This window comes from Stegostoma tigrinum, unplaced genomic scaffold (genome assembly GCF_030684315.1).
Source record: "Stegostoma tigrinum isolate sSteTig4 unplaced genomic scaffold, sSteTig4.hap1 scaffold_192, whole genome shotgun sequence".
Classification (NCBI taxonomy): domain Eukaryota; kingdom Metazoa; phylum Chordata; class Chondrichthyes; order Orectolobiformes; family Stegostomatidae; genus Stegostoma; species Stegostoma tigrinum.
The window spans coordinates 343,579-361,007 of NW_026728131.1; the positions used below are offsets into that span (position 1 = coordinate 343,579).

At 42.9% G+C, this 17,429-nt stretch overlaps 1 protein-coding gene across 8 annotated transcripts in view; it reads right to left on the reverse strand.

Moving 5' to 3' along the window:
• Positions 1-4,637: 4,637 nt before the first annotated feature.
• LOC132207874 (uncharacterized) overlaps positions 4,638-17,429 on the reverse strand; it is a 148,200-nt gene continuing 135,408 nt past the window's right edge. For 5 of the 8 annotated variants that reach the window (XM_059643717.1, XM_059643715.1, XM_059643714.1 and 2 more), the window contains 2 exons: positions 17,042-17,211; positions 5,955-7,133 (listed from right to left, as the gene is read on the reverse strand). In XM_059643717.1, the coding sequence (XP_059499700.1) occupies positions 6,179-7,099 (921 nt within the window). In that variant the 5' untranslated portion in view covers positions 7,100-7,133; positions 17,042-17,211 and the 3' untranslated portion in view covers positions 5,955-6,178. Of the gene's footprint in view, positions 5,047-5,954; positions 7,134-8,365; positions 9,393-16,880; positions 17,212-17,429 lie in introns of those variants that run through there. The other 3 variants (XR_009443943.1, XR_009443944.1, XM_059643719.1) reach the window with 3 other exon arrangements.

Sequence of the window (17,429 nt, forward strand, 5' to 3'; positions counted from 1 at the left end):
ATGCCACCCGAAGGCTGCAGGAACAGCAACTCATCGTCCGCTTGGGAACCCTGCAGCCCAATGGTATCAATGTGGATTTCACAAGCTTCAAAATCTCCCGTCCTCCCACTGCATCCCAAAATCAGCCCAGCTCGTCCCTGCCTCCCTAACCTATTCTTCCTCTCACCTATCTGCACCCCCCACCTCATGCTGCACCCCCATTTCTTACCTACGAACCTCATCCCACCCCCTTGACCTGTCCGGCCTCCCCAGACTGACCTAACCCCTCCCTACCTCCCCACCCATACTCTCCTCTCCACCATCTTCTCCTCTATCCATCTTCAATTCGCCTCCCCGCTCTCCCTATTTATTTCAGAACCCTCTCCACCTCCCCCTTTTCTGATGAAGGGTCGAGGCCCGAAACGTCAGATTTTGGGCTCCTGAGATGCTGCTTGGCCTGCTGTGTTCATCCAGCTCCACACGTTGTTATCTCGCATTCTTGAGCATCTGCAGTTCCCATTATCTCTCTAAAATAAAGGCTGATGTCTTTCAAAACCCAATGTCAGATTTTGCAGGTCATCCTTACCCTGAAAAAATACCAAATAGGCATAAAGAAGAAAACTGGAGGTGAAACCATTCAAAAAATTTTCATTAGCATAATAAATGTTCAAACTGTAAAAGCAGGTTAAGCACCTGTACAGAAGGAAACTGTACTCAAACTTTACACAGACACTTAGAGCTAACAAATGCGAGAAACCAATATCCATTTCTTTCTGGATTACCAATTTTGCTGTTGGGAAAATAGGCCTCTACTGAGCAATGTAAATTCAAACAAGATAGCAACCTCTCAGAACTCAACACTCACAGTCGTAGAGTTCTGTTTTCACAGGTTGGAGTATAATAGGGTAAAGTACAATACACCAAATCTTCTTTGGTACCCTTTTCCTTCCATAAAGCTGCTTTTAGTAGATGCGCACAGAATTCATTTTATACACATTTAAAAGTTTCTAAGTTCAAGAGGCCAGTTCCAGCACTTTGACTTGCATCTTCTTCATCATCACAACAGAACAAAATAAACTCTCTCTTTGTAAGTCACGTTTTCAATTTTTAGTGACAAGGTGAAGTGCGAGAACTGCTCACTTGATGTTAAAATGTCCTAAGTATGTACCCATATATTTCAATTCTGTGAAATAGGTGGAATGAGTTCGAGAAAAGGATTAATTTTGTTGCTCTGGGAGAGAGCTGGTACAGATAAAATAGGCTGAATGGCCTCCTCCCATGCTAAAAATGTCCATAACTGTTCTTGGCGCTGCTAAATTGAAGTGGGCATCCTTTCATTATGACTGTGAGACGTAGCATGTTACGATAGATGGCATAATGGAGAAATCCTTTGTTATTAATGAATTTGTCGACACGAGGCATCCTTCCGAAGTCAAATGTTCGACATATACCTGTGGCACTGACTTAGTTCCAAACACTTACAATATGGAGGTGCTGGTGTTGGACTGGGATGGACAAAGTCAGAATCCACATGGCATCAGGTTATAATCTGACAGGTTTATTTGAAATCACACAAGCTTTTGGAATGCAGTCCCTTCATCAGGTGCAGTCAGAGAGGAAAACACACAGACACTCAATTTATAAGCAAACAGATCAAAAGATCATACAACTGGTGTGAGTGGAGTGTCAGATAATAAGTCTTCATCCAGGATGTCTGTTTATTTGCAGATGTTTTGTTGAAGAAACACACAACTTGTAGTTACAGTCAGTGTGGTATCTTATAAATTCCTGCTTTGGAAATAAAGCTTAAAACTCTAAGACAGATTCTGAACACAAGCCTCTAAACTACAAGTCAGAGTCTGACCTGAGATGTCACCTTTTGTGCATTCCTGTTGCGCTGCCTGATTATCATGACAGCACAGCACTGACATTGACTTCATAAACACTTTACTTGCCTCTAACACTCTTGGTCACCTGTAGAGAGTTATTATCTGACACTCCACTCAGGCCAATTCTATGATCTTTTGATCTTTCTGCTTATAAACTGTGTGTCTGTGTGGTCACCTCACTAACTGCACCTGATGAAGGGGCTGCACTCCAAAAGCTTGTGTGACTTGAAATGAGCCTGTTGGACGACAAACTGGTGTCATGTGACTTCTGACTTCAAACAGTTATAGAATATGTTTTCAATCCTACCTTGACTTGATAATAAGACAACTTCCTAAAATTTATAAAATGAGAAATATGTCTAACCCTGAGCCTTTTAAAAAGGAAATATTACAACCATAGTACAGTCAGACAGAAGGAACTGTGTCTGACACCACACAATTAATCCCCCTTATGGAAGAAAGGTTGGCTGCGTTCTCTTTCTTCAGGAACATCCAGCTAATACCACCTTACTACTGCTTGTTTTATTCAGCTGGTGTTCCATCTAATTCCTTTCGGTCTTGGTCAAACCCTCATGTAATTTATTTAAATTTTCAATAAAATAAATTTAACTTTATATTCCACAATTTGAACATTTCCTTTTAAGGTTTGAATGGTTCACTTTGTACAGTGCACACGTGGTGTTCATAATTGGAGAACATGGTGGAAAAATCAAGATATATTGACAAGCTAACTTCTGCGTTCTTGTCAGTAATGCCCTTTGAACAGAACATGAAGTTGCGGAACGATGTGGAGACAACAATTTAAAACTGGGAAGACCACTGTTTGTGGTGCGACCACACATTCATGCAATCCCTAAAGCTGTCTCTTTACATCTTTTTAATACTGCCTACCTGTCTCTTGTCTTGGCTCATTAGCAGTGAAACCTTCATCTGGAACTACTTCACTTCTGGACCTGACAATTCCAATGCATTCCCTGCTGGAGTCCCACATTTGCCCATGGCATCTAAAACACTCTAAGGCTCAGGGTTAGACATACTTCTCATTTTATAAATTTTAGGAAGATGTCTTATTATCAAGTCAAGGTAGGATTGAAAACATATTCTATAACTGTTTGAAGTCAGAAGTCACATGACACCAGCTTGTAGTCCAACTGGTTCATTTGAAATCACACAAGCTTTTGGAGTGCAGCCACCTTCACCAGGTGCAGTTAGTGAGGTGACCACACAGACACACAATTTATAAGCAGAAAGATCAAAAGATCATAGAATTGGCTTGAGTGGAGTGTCAGATAATAACTCTCTACAGGTGACCAAGAGTGTTATGAGGTCATCTAAAACTCCACTGCCTGAGTCTCATCTTGAAACAAATCCTATTCTCCGTACTTTCTAACTCACTGATACTATTAACAGTAAATTTATTAAATTCTCATTTTTGTTTACACATCGTTCCTTGGCTACGCCTATCGCTATTTTGGTAATCTCCACCAGTCCAACCATACTTCAGGATATCTGCACTCGTCTAATTATGTCCTCTTGCCCACTCTTGATTTTAAATGGCCCACTACTGGTTGTCAAACATTTAATTGTGTAGGCTTCAAACCCAACAAGAGACTTCCTCCACCTCTTAGCCGCTGTACCTTTCCTCTTTTAAGGCACTTTTTAAAACAATCCTCTTTGATCAAGCTCTTGATCATCAGAACTAAGAACTTAATAAGGCTCAGTTGTATTCTGGGATCGTTAATACTCCTTTCAGATGCCTTCAAAACTTTGCCTCCATTAAAGAGATATAAAGTGGTTGAAGACATTGCACAGCAGACAGGGATGAATTGGGGAGTTATTTCAAAGAGCTATGATATGCCAGAAGACCTCCTTCCACACGCCAACTCTGATTCTACGTAACAAAAATGATTTTCAGACTTGGGAAGAGCCTTCAAAAATGTCACTGGTAACCAGCTTTTGGGCAGAGTAGAGCTGCTGAGATGATAGACCAGGAAAGAGGGGTACCAGTAGTGATAATATGCTGAACACAATCAAATTTTGAGGTTGTAGAATGATGTGGTCTTCAGCATTTTTGAAACTTTGACCCTTTTCCTTCCTCTTCACGGAGCAAGTCAAATAGCGGCAGCACAATGTTGCATGGCTGCTCAAGCCTGCTCCACCGTTGATGATGATTGTGGCTGGTCTTCTCCATCAATTAAACTTTTGCTCGTATCTCATCCTCTTTTCAAAACATCGGTCTATTCACGTGTAGTATCCCTCTCGCTAATTTAATGAGAATTCATTCCAATCACTGAACTCCTAACGCTGACCCACCCCAGATCAAAAAATTCAGCTGAGATCAGGAACTCATCTAACCTGTATGGCTGAGCTGGCTTTTAAAAAGTTTGCCAGTGAGAGAGTCCCAGTTAGAAACATTCATTCAAAAAAATACAATTGCATGGATTACTCTACAATCCTAAGCTCCATTCAAATTCAGTTGGCTGAACGGTTGGTTTGTGATGCAAAGTGATGCCCTGCAGAGAGGGCTCAATTGCCACACCAGTGAGCTTACCACAAAGGATCTTTGCCTCAACCTCTACTTGCCCGAGGCATGGTGATCTTCAGGTTAAATCATAACCAGTTGTCTCTCTCTAAGGAGTGGCCAAATGGCGTGCTAAGACTTTACCTTTAATCCTGATAACATAGCAACAAGCAGATAACTCAGCTGATGTCACTGACTAATAGAATCCTCAATTATACTAATATTACCGATGTGATATCATCAGAAGGCATGCTCAACTAAGTTTTAATTTTCAAATTAAGTTAACAACCATTCAATCAATATTACTTAAGTACTCATATTACTGATCGTCTCGATACAACATTGCAGTTACATCTGTTCATAAGTGAAGTGCAATGTAATTGCACTTATTTTGGTTTTATCAATGTGATCCTGCAATGAGTCAATAAGCAGGTCACCCACAGGTTGCCAATCAGTGTGGACCTCCTCAGCTGTTATCACGAGCCTCAAGATCATCCAGAGCTTTCTGCAGTTCTTGAAGTTTCTCCAATGCCTTTTCCACCTGTTTCTGCCAGTTGCTTGCATGGATTTTCAATTGCTCCCAATTTTCCTTCACTTCTGTTGACTGTTTGAGGACAGCTTTGGCAATTCTCTGGGCTCTCTCTTCCGGGTTAGGTTCTGGAAATATGAAATGCAAATAATTTATCAACTATTCATGACTTTGATCGATGGAAATGAAGTTTTCTTTCGAAACCCCTTTCCTTTCAAAGGTCTCTCTGGACTTTATCCTGAAATTGGGAATATATAGTATAAGACTAAAGATTTTGTTACAGGCACATCAATGATAAATTCTGTAATGAGCTAGCAGCTCATGGAGCCATTAACAGAAAATCTCAGAGAACCAATACAAAGCCAAATAAAATTGTGCAGATATTTGAAATTTATGACTACCAAGGAAACTTTAAAAAAGGAAAAAGATTAGAGTGACTAAATGGGTAAAATTCTCAACAAAAGATTTGACATATCCTTTCAGGATATCTTTCATAGCTATTAAAACAAACATCCAACACAAACCAAGTTTCATCTTTCAGGACTGGCAAGTTAGAATGATAAACCCTAAGTCTACCCTGCACAATTCGCTCTAGAACTCACTCAATGAGGTTGTTACGAGATATAGAGATAACAAAGTGTGCAGCTGGATGAACGCAACAGGCCAAGCAGCATCTGAGGAGCACAAAAGCTTCCATGTTGGGCCGAGACCCCTCATCAGAAAAGGGGGAGGGGGAGAGGATTCTGAAATAAATAGGGAGAGAGGGGGAGGTGGATCGAAGATGGATAGAGGGGAAGATAGTTGGAGAGGAGACAGACAAGTTGAAGAGGTGGAGCTAGTAGAGGTGAGTGTGGGTGGGGTGGTAGGGAGAGGATAGGACAGTCCGGGGAGGATGGACAGGTCAAGGGGTGAGGTTAGTAGGAAGGAAATGGGGGTGTGGTTTGAGGTGGGAGGAGGGGATAGGTGAGAGAAAGAACAGGTGAGGGAGGCGGGGACGAGCTGGGCTTGTTTTGGGATGCAGTCGGGGGAGGGGAGATTTTGAAGCTTGTGAAATCCACATTGATATTATTGGGCTGCAGGGTTCCCAAGCAGAATATGAGTTGCTGTTGCTGCAACCTTCGGGTGGCATTGTTGTGGCACTGCAGGAGGCCCAGGATGGACATGTCGTCGAAGGAATAGGAGGGGAAGTTGAAATTGTTCGCGACTGGGAGGTGCAGTTGTTTGTTGTGAACCGAGCATAGGGACTGCTTTGCAGAACACTTAAGTCTCTCCTTGGTTTCCCCGATGTTGAGGAGTCCACAACGGGTACAGCGGATGCAGTATACCAGATTGGAAGATGTGCAGTTGAACATCTGCTTGATGTGGAAAGTCTTCTTGGGGCCTGGGATGGGGGTGAGGGAGGAGGTATGGGGGCACGTGTAGCACTTCCTGCAGTTGCAGGGAAAATGTCGGGTGTGGTGGGGTTGGAGGGAAGCGTGGAGCCGACAAGGGAGTCATGGAGAGAGTGGTCTCTCCAGAAAGTAGACAAGGGTGGGGATGGAAAAATGTCTTTGGTGGTGAGGTCAGATTGCAGATGGTGGAAGTGTTGGAGGATGATGCGTTGTATCCAGAGGTTGGTAGGGTGGTATGAGAGGATGAGGGGGTTCTCTTTTGGTGCTTATTGCGGAGATGAGGTGTGAGGGATGAGTTGCAGGAAATGTGGGAGACATGGTTCTTGACCACTGTGTGTGGTTGGGTGGGGGGTGGGGGGTTGCGGTCGTTGAAAAACAAGGACATCTGACGTGTACGGGAATGGAATGCCTCATCCTGGGAGCAGATGAGGCGGAGGTGAAGGAATTGGGAATAGGGGATGGAATTTTTGCAGGAAGGTGGGTGGGAGGTGGTGTATTCTAAGTAGCTGTGGGAGTCGGTGGGCTTGAAATGGATATCGGTTTCTGGGTGGTTACCTGAGATGGAGACAGAGAGGTCCAGGAAGGTGACAGAGGTGTTGTAGATAGTCCAGGTGAACTTGAGGTTGGTGCCTGAGATGGGGACATATATAGCTCCATTCATATTCACAAATCTCTGTTTCAAATCTAATCTTCTGAAGCACGTACGTAATTTTTCATTGTCAATTAATGTTGTTATGTTGATTGCATAGAGAAAGTGTTTCAAGAGACTGATTGGCCTCATACTTTTCATCCAATTGTATTTGGCAAGTTGACGTTCAGCACTTCTGCAACAAGTCCAATTCCACTAAGTGGAGCAAATGGCATGGTCAACATTTCAATATAAATACAAGAGAGAAAAATTAAGACAATGGCCTGAGTGTTTCGCCCGATTACAGCAGAGGCATTAACACATACTAGGTTACATTAATTTATCTCTGAATCTACCAAGGAATGAATTCTTTGACAATGTCATGACAACATTGAGACATTTGGCAAGCTCAGGGGCAAGGGGACTGGTTCAGAACTGTGCACAGAAACGTAATGAACAGAAACACTGTATGGTGAGAATGGTACTAAAAAGGAAATGGTACAATTTCATCTGTATCAATCTGTAGTTGGAAAACACATGGTTTGAACCGGCACCAATGCAAAATTGAATTGCCATTGCGTGACATACCATGTGTTCAGAATCAGAATGAGGAAGAGATGAAGCTTAGTTATGATTCATTTCATTAAAATGAATCTTAACTAACTAATCTAATTAAACGAAGCAGTTTTACAGACAGAACGCTTGTTTACAAACAAAATCTGCACTGATTGACTTCCAGATAGTAAAATGAAAGCTGTTGATCTCAGACTTTGATTATACACAGAATTGAAAGATGAAGTGACAATCTTGGATTCAGGATTGCAAACTGACATCGGGGATTAAGCAACTGATAGAGACCATCCATGTAGTTAATCTTGAATTGGCAGCATTACAAGTGACCAGGACAATACCTGCTCTATAAAAATAAGAAAAATTAGAAACAGAAGACAACTAAGATACAAAAATGCGACATTCAATTCGAATTACAAAATACTTTAAGCAAACAATTTTATTTAATTCACATATATTATCTGCAATAATATCCATTTAATATTGGTTCTTCCAAACTGTTGCAGCATTTTGACATTAAAAGAATATTCCATCACAAGTATTGCTTGCTATAAAAATCCCAGCATGTTCTGAAATTCTTAGAATAAAAGTATTTCAATCCGATGGTGCTCCTGCATTATTCATCAGTTCCCCACTCAATGGGTATGTTCTGATATGCAGGAAACTTCTATTGTTCGATATGGGGACGGGTATTTACTTGGCATTGTTCTAATGGAGGCAGCACTGACAGATTATAATTTTCTTCCTGTGGGCTCTGTAGTCCAGATTTTTCTCTCCTCCATTATATTGCATTAAAGATCAACAACATTCACCATTTCCTCAGTCTGAGAACCTACCATGTTAAAAAGTGAGCAATTAAAGTGTTGCATTGCCTTCAATTTCACAAGGACTGAACTAATCTGCTGCTTACGACACTGATTGCAAAATTAAAAACCATGAATTGATAACAAAAACAGCGGGATTTTGTACTTTCCCTTGTGGCAAGTTTGAAAATAGAGGACATTTAATCAGGTGGAAGGATGGCACCACCTACAATTCTGCTTAGAGCCAGATTAAATCCATGGTGAGAAGACTTGTGCATAACTTCCCAACTTCATTGCGAGTTAAAGTCCCCAATTGAGCAACTGACGTACACATACATCATCCCACAACAACTGGTATTGAGTCAACAGTGGGCAGGGGTGTCACCATTAAGAAATGTAACAGGCTTTCAAAGGCATTCAATGTGCAACATCAAGAAGGGGAAGTGGCGTGCTAATGGTGTTTCACTCAATCCTGGTCCGAGATCGAGCAATAATCGTAGGTTGGTTGCCAATGGTAACAGAGATCATCACCTCCCAAGTGACACTGCTGCTTAGTACACATGCTGGGTTCTGGTTAGCCAACCGCTCATGGAAAGTGACATCCCACCAGGTTTGCCACCGGTCTATTATGTGCCAGAGGGGAGAAAGATGTAGCTGCCTACGCATGAGAGGAGCAAGGTCAGGATGACATACCCCTTGAGGGGAGCGACCTGAGGCTGGCGTTCCCCTGAAGGGAAGCTGGTTGGGGCAAGCCGTTCCCTCATCAGTTCTCGAGTCAATGACCTAGACCCTCGTCGCTTCCACAGGATTCCATCCAGAGGCTAAATAGCTGCCTATTCATCAGTGCTTGCAACTACTTCAACTCCGATTCACAGCTGGACCTGCAGGTAAATCTGAAAAACCACTGTCCCAGAGTACAGTTTCTTTGCATAAAAGGCACATTTTCAAGCTAGGAAGTCAAGGTAAACCAATCTCTTCCAACCTTTAGAACTTTTGATGTTGGAAATCAGTCAAATACAAAGTCGCAGCTCATCAGGAACTAAAACAAAGTTGCTGGAATAGCTCACCGGGTCTGGCAACATCTGTGATGGAAAACAAAAACAGCGTTAACATTTCGGGTGCGGTGACCGTTCCGCAGCTCATCAGGGATGTTTATTACTGGAATATTAATTAAGTAGAAACTAAACAAAATTGGATAAAAGGCAGGAGATGGAGAGTGGTGATGCAAGGAAGTTTTCCATACTGGAGGCCTGTTGCCAGCGGTGTTCCACAGGGATCATTGCTGGGTCTGCTTTTGGTTGTCATTTATATAAATGATTTAGATGAGGATATAGAAGGCCTGGTTAGTAAGTTTGCAGATGATACCAAAATCGGTGGTACAGTGGACAGCAAAGAGGGGAAATGCCAGTTTTGAGGAAAGGTCACCAGACCCGAAACGTTAACTTTGTTTTTTCCTTCAAAGAAGCTGCCAGACTTCCTGAGATTTGACAGCAACTTTGTTTTTGTTCGCGATTTACAGCATCTGTAGTTCTTTCGGTAGTTAAGAAGGTGTTTCATGACTCAGACCTTTGAGGAGAAGAGTTGGAATGCCATGTTGAAGTTGTACAGGATATTGGTGAGGCCTCTTCTAAACTGTTGTGTCCAATTCTGGTCGGTGTTCAAGGAAGGATATTATTAAGCTGGAGAGGGTTCAGAAAAGAATTACCAGGATGTTGCCAGAAATGGAGGTTTTGAGATTTAAGGTGAGAATAGACTGGGGCTTTTTTCACTGCATCTTAGGAGGTTTCGGGGTCACCCGATGAATGTTTATAAAATAATGAGGGATCTAGATAAGGTGAACGCCAAATGTCTTTTCCCTACTGTGGAGGATTTCAAAACTATGGGGCATAGTTTTAAGATGAGAGGAGAAAGATTTAAAAAGGAAACGAGGGGCAATATTTTTATACAGAGGATTGTTCATATGTGGAATGAACTTCCAGAAGAATTGGTGGATGCGGGTACAGTTTCACTATTTAAAAGACATCCAGGTAAGTACATGAATGGAGGGATATGGCCGAGCGCAGGAGGCAGGCAGGACTACTTTAGTTTGGGATTATGGTCAGCATGGACTAATTGGACTGAAAGGTCTGTTTCGTGTTGTATCACTCTCTGACTCTATAAATACAATTTTATTTAAATGCTAGTGTATCTTCTTTAGCATTGATCAAGGGTAGGTTATGGACAAAATAGAGCTTTGTAATTAGTCTGATCTCAGCTGTTTAAGGAGACTGGTGAAGTCTTTGTTGTCAGAAAAGTGGCCTAAAAAGGAATCAAATACAAGATTGGGTTGCCTCTTGAGGTTAACCACAGATCTATATAAATGTCTGGCTCACATTCAGGAGGACTTTGCAATGTGTGACTTACTAGTGTTTTATACCACTACAACAATCGAATATGATGGATTTGCTTTACAAGAAAAATGGTGAAGGGCTATTTTGTTTCACTTTATAATTTACAACACACTATCAAGGTCATTCATGTATGACAACTGAATGAATCAAATTCCATTTTAGTTGAGGAATCGAGTGGTAATATCAGGTTTGGCCTTTGAAATGACAAGTGTTATGATCCCAGTTGATGGTGATACTGGACAATTCAGATTCCAGGGTGAGATAAATTTTCGTTCTCTTTACTGTGGTATTCAATTACTGAAAATGCTCACAAACGGATGCCTATGTATATTTATAACAGAAGAACACAGAAAATTATTAGATTAAAACCCACGTCTTGTCCTCCACTACACATGGTATAGGTGTACAATTCAAACTTAAAACTTGCGCAGCATTCCTCCAGTATAGAATCCAAGCTCACAAATAACATTATTATGTGAAGCCTGTTCAATATTGCTCTCCAGAGAGAGAAAAATGTTTTCATTTTCTATTAATGTCCTCTTATCATTATTTTAATTTTACTTGGATGGATTTCATTTTAACAGCATTGAAACCTTCATTTTTTTTCGTTTTATGAATCACAGAAACTCAGTAAGCAGGTACAGCAGGTATTAAGGCAGGGAAATGGAATTTTGGCATTTGTTGCTCAAGAAAGAGAGTATACAAATACAAAAGAAGGTCGCTGCAACTATGCAAGGCATTAGTGAGTCCACACCTGGAGCCCTGTGTACAGTTCTGGTCTCCTTACTTAAGGAGAGATGTCATTGTATTGGAGGCAGTCCAGTGGAGGTTCACCAGGATGATTCCAGAGACGAGAATGCGTCTTAAGACAGACAGAGTAGTTTCGGCCTACATTCTCAGGTGTTCAGAACAATGAGAAGGGATCTAATTGAGGGATATAATATGTTCAAGCAGATTGATAAAGTTGACGTGGAAAGGATGGTTCCTCATGCAGGCAATAGAACAAGAGGTCATAGTTTTAGCATAGGGAAAGAAGGTTTAAAGGGATGATGAAAAATTTCTACACTGGAAGGGTCATGAATCTCTGGAATTCACTCCCTGAGAAGGCATTGGAGGGCTGTGACATTGAGCAAATTTGAAGAGGAGATAGAACGATTTTTGAGTTCATAATGGGTTCAAGAATTATGGGGAGCAGGTAGGAAACTGAAGTTGCAGCAGAGATAAGATCAACCACAATCATATCAAACAGCGGGGCTCAAGGAGCTGACTTGTCTTACTCCTTCTAGTACTTAAGTTCATTATCATTTTTGGTTTGGAGCTGTGAACTGTGAGCTGAGAGTGACCTTTGGACTGTGAGCAGCAGCTTATGTGAAAAAAGAAGAAACAATTTGATATTTGTTTATGAGGCTAGGTCTGGATGTTAATTGCAGGTCAATTCTTCTTCCAAGAAAACTCTATTGATGAGTCATTAGCAAAGAGAAACCAATATTGAACTGTCTTTAAATCAGAAGGATTGTCCCTGCAAAAGCTACAGGACAGAGGTTTGATTGCCAACTGGTTGTCCTCCCATTATCAACTTATTCTAAGTTAAGAGGTCCTCTGTTACAAGTAATAATTAAATATCCCCCAAAGCCTACTGAAAGGTATTTGCATAGCTCAATGTTTTCAGAAACCAAGACAGAAGCTCAGAAATTACTGGAAATGCTCAGCGAGTCTGGCAGCATCTATGGACAGAAGTTAGAATTAACGTTTCAGATCCTGTGACACTTAGAAATAAGGAATTCTGAGGAAGGGTAATACGACCCAAAATGTTAACTCTGTTTTCTCTCCATAGATGCTGCCAGATCTGCTGGTTTTTTACAGCAACTTCTGTTTTTGTTTCTGATTTACAGCATCTGTAGATTGTTCAGATTTTAACTTAACATATAATCTCATCTGACTGTGAGATTTTAGATGATGGACAAAAACAAAATTTCTGGAAAAGCTCAGCAGGTCTGAAAACATCTGAAGGCAAAAAAGAGGTACGATGTCAGATCTGGTGGCCCTTCCTCAGACCTGATCAGAAGAAGGGTTGACAGATCTGAAATCTTACTTCTTTTTTTCCTTCACAGATGCTGCTGGACCTGCTGAGCTTTTCCAGCAGCTTTGTTTTTGTTCCTGATTTGCAGCATCCACAGTTCTTTCCATTTTAAAGATCATGCAGTCTGGTTAAGTAAACTGGCCAGTTACACTTGATTTAGTTTTTTCCCTTTGATACATTCCTTAATTATATCTGTTTGTCTGTCTTTCTGTCTTTGCGAGAATTGGGGCTAGAATCAAAAAAGATGATGTTTAAGTCATAGGCGTTCGTCAGAATACCTTTTTGCTTAACTTTTTTTAAAAAAGATACTATATTGTTCATAAACTGTAAAATCTTTTGTTTTAGCTATGAACCTGGTGTCAGGTATTGTTATTCACAAAGTCTGGCACTGGCTTTTCAAAAAATCTGATTAGGAAACATTGGGATCAATTTTGAACGTCACTAAATACTTTATGTCAATGAGTTGCAAATATAGACAGTGAAGCTGATTGAATACGGCTGTGACTTCAGGTCATAAAATCAGTAATAACATACTTATATTAAATAAATAAAGACATTCCATCACATTCTCTTACTAATCAAGTTCACTTTGATTGTGACATTAATTTCTCTCCGTATTTGTTCTTGATAAAGCAACCACATTGATATTGTCTCTAATTCAGATAAGTGGGCAAGGTAAGGGCACTGTGACAGTCAGCCAGTGTTACTCAGAACAGCGGATGAGGGCTCTGTGACAGGCAGTGTTACTGAGAGGAGGGAGTGAGAGGCCTGTGACATTCAGTCAGTGATTCTGAGAGGAGGGGTTTAAGGCCGGGAGATAGTCAGAGTTACCAAGAGGAGCAGTTGAGGGCCCTGTGACGGGCCGTGTTACTGAGAGGAGTGGGTGAGGGCCCTGCGACAGGCAGTCTTACTCAGAGGAACGGCTAAGGTCCCTGTGACGGGCAGTGTCACTGAGAGGAGCGGGTGAGGGCCCTGTGACAGTCTGTCAGTGTTACTGAGGGCAACGGGTGAGCACCCTGTGACTGGCAGTGTTACTGAAAGGAGGGGGTGAGGGCCCTGTGACAGTCAGTCAGTGTAACGGAGAGGAGCAGTTGAGGGCCCTGTGGCAGACAGTATTACTGAGAGGAGTGGGTGAGGGCCCTGTGACGGACAGTGTTACTGAGGAAGGGGGTGAGCGCCCTGTGACAGTCAAGTCAGTGTTACTGCGAGCAGCGGGTGAGGGGTCTGCGACAGGTAGTGTTAATGAGAGGAGGGGGGGGTGAGGGCCCTGTACTGTCAGTCAATGTTACTGAGAGGAGAGGGTGAGGGCCCTGTGACAGGCAGTCAATGTTACGAAGAGGAGTGGGTGAGGGCTCTGTGACAGGCAGTATTTCTGAGATGCACGGGTGAGGGCCCTGTGACAGGCAGTGTTACTGAGAGGAGTGGGTGAGGGCTCTGTGACAGTTGTGTTACTTAGAGGAGTGGGTGAGGGCGCTGTGACGGGCAGTGTTACTGAGAGGAGCGGGTGAGGGCCCAGTGACAGTCAGGGGATGTTACTGAGAGGAGTGGGTGAGCGCCCTTTCCAATCAGTCAGTGTTACTGAGACGAGTGGGTGAGGGCCCTGTGACAGTCAGTGTTACTGAGAGGAGCGGGTAGGGGCACTGTAACAGGTAGTGTGACTGAGTGGAGCGGGTGAGAGCCCTGTGACAGTCAGTGTTACTGAGAGGAGCAGGTAAGGTCCCTGTGACGGGCAGTGTTACTGAGAGGAGCAGGTAAGGTCCCTGTGACGGGCAGTGTTATTGAAAGGAGCGGGTGAGGGCCCTGTGACAGGCAGTGTTACTGAGAGGAGCGGGTAAGGTCCCTGTGACAGGCAGTGTTACTGAAAGGAGCGGGTAAGGTCCCTGTGATGGGCAGTGTTACTGAGAGGATCGCGTGAGGGTTCTGTGACAGGCAGTGTTACTGAAAGGAGCACGTGAGGGCCCTGTAACTGGCAGTGTGACTGAGCGGAGCGGTGAGCGCTCTGTGACAGTCTGAGGGCACTGTGACGGAGTGTGTTACTGAGAGGAGGGGGTGAGGGCCCTGTGACAGTCAGTCAGTGCATAACTGAGAGGGGCAGGTGAGGGCCCTGTGGCAAGCAGTATTACTGAGAGGAGTGGGTGATGTCCCTGTGACGGGCAGTGTTACTGAGAGGGGGGGGCGAGGGCCCTGTGACGGGCAGTATTACTGAGAGGAGGGGGTGATGTCCCTGTGACGGGCAGTGTTACTGAGAGGGGGGGGGGGGCGAGGGCCCTGTGACGGGCAGTATTACTTAGAGGAGGGGGTGAGGGCCCTGTGACGGGCAGACAGTGTTACTGAGAGCAGAGGGTTGGCCCAGTGACAGTCAGAGAATGTTATTGAGAGGAGTGGGTGAGATAAGGCTCTCCCTGAAGAGCAGGCATACCAGCAGAGACCTGAGAGTGAACACTGGTTTTTGTCCCCTACAATTAAGCAGGAGAATGAGTAAATTAAAAGCAAAGATCCGTGTTCTGTTGAGTTAAGGTATGCCTGGAATTAAGATCTGACCCATGATTGGTGCATCCTACACTACATGTCAAATGCTGAGTGCTCCTGCTGGTCTGCATGACCATGTGTACAGCAGGTGCCTCTTATTGGAGCAATTTGAGCAACAAGTTGGAGCATTAGAGAGCATTGATGAGTCTGACAGGTTTAGTGATAAAAACCACAAGAACTGCGGATGCTGTAAATGACGAACAAAAACAAAGTTGCTGGAAAAGCTCAGCAGGTGTGGCAACATATGTTGGAGGAATAAACAGAGTTTACATTTCCAGTCCAGTGACCCTTCCTCAGAACTGATGGTGGCTGGGAAAACATCAGTTTCTATGCCGAAAATAGGGAGGAGGGTGGGGGAGGGAGTAAACAATAGGATAGAGCCCAAAGAGAGAGAAAGACAGGTGGACAGATAAAGGAGTTGCTAACGATCAGGCTGGGAAGTTGTCAATGGGGACTGTTAGTCACTAACAACAGGGAGTGTGTGGTGGCAGGCTGCGTGGTAACAAAGCCTGGTGTGTGGGGTGGGGGCGCTGGGATATGGGAGAGTTTAGGCCCTAAAATTGCAGAACTCAATGTTAAGTCTGGAGGGCTGTCAGGTCCCCAAGTAGAAAATGAGGTGTTGTTCTGTCTGCTTGTGCTGGGCTTCACTGGAACACTGTAGCAAGCCGGAGACAGAGATGTTGGCCAGGTTGGTTGATAGTATATGTTTCAGGGTGTTGTTTTGTGATTGAATGCAAGTTTTATGAGGAGAAACTGGTAGGCTAATTGCGTTTTCCTTGCAGCAGAGGAGGCTGAGGGGAAATCTGATCGACGTATACAAAATTATGAGAGGCATAGATTGATTGTGAGAACCAGTAGACGAGTTTAAGTCAGGGGGCATAGATTTCAGGTAAACTGTCAGCTATTTAGAGGGGATCTGAGGCAAGTGTTTTCACCAAAAGTGATACAAACATGCAATATGCTGCCTGACAAGGTGGAGAAGGCAGATACGCTTGCAATATTAATGAAGCAACAGATGAGCATTTAAAGGGCCAGGGTATGGTAGGTAATGACTCAGTGCAGGTAAATGGGATCAGTAGTTTGATGTTTGTTAGTTGGCATTGATGTTGATCAAGTGAGCCTGTTTCTATACTGCATGACTTTATGAAGCAGGGGAGGAGATATCAAAAGGTCCTGGCAAAGATTTTTCAAGTCATTTCTGGCCACAGCTAAGGTGCCAGAGGACCGCTCATACTTTTATATAAAAGAAGAAAGGACAGATCCAGAAGTTACAAGCCAGTCTAACCTTGGTGGTAGGGAAGTTATCAGAAAGAATTTTAAGGGACAAAATGTCGCTGCACTTGGAGAAACATGGAATGTTCGGGGATAGTCAGCATGGCTTTGTTGAGGTAATGCCATGGTTTGCAAATTTTATCTAATTTTTATTGAGGAGATATCAGAAGTGTTGAAGAGGGAAATTCATCTGATGTGGTCTATATGTTTTTGATAAGGTCAGTGATAGCAGACTGGTCAACAAAACAAGAGCTCATGGGATCTAAGACTCAGTGGAGTCTTGGATCCAACTTTGCCTGAAAGGCCAGAAGCAGAGGGCATGAACTCTTGCTTTTGGACATCAAGGTCCCTTTGTTTCTCAGTGCTCTCTAGGGATCTACTAGTCATTGTGAACATCTTTCACTTACCAGAGCTCCCAAAATGCATCACTACACATTTGCACTCTATCAATTGAGATTACCAGATCAAATTGTTATCCATTCAGATGCCACAAAGCTGTCAGATCAGAAAGTAACTGGATTCATGAATGATTCTCCATTTCCCCAAAGTCAGTTGATCTTCCCTGTCTCAGGCAAAGGCAGCATTTTGGTATGGCTGATATACATCTCGTGGCACGCAGAAAAGTGTCCTCTGAAAATGAGACACATCAATACATCACCAAAATATGGTAGGACAGTAAACACATGCTTTTTGCTTTTGAATATGGTAATTAAGAACACATTGCAGAACGTAAAGTCATGTAACGTTTTGTGAAAATGAACAAAAACATATTTCAAGATGCTGATCTATAAATTTTCTAATAATTTGAAGTTACCACGATCACGAGGTGAGTGGAAACATTTTCAATT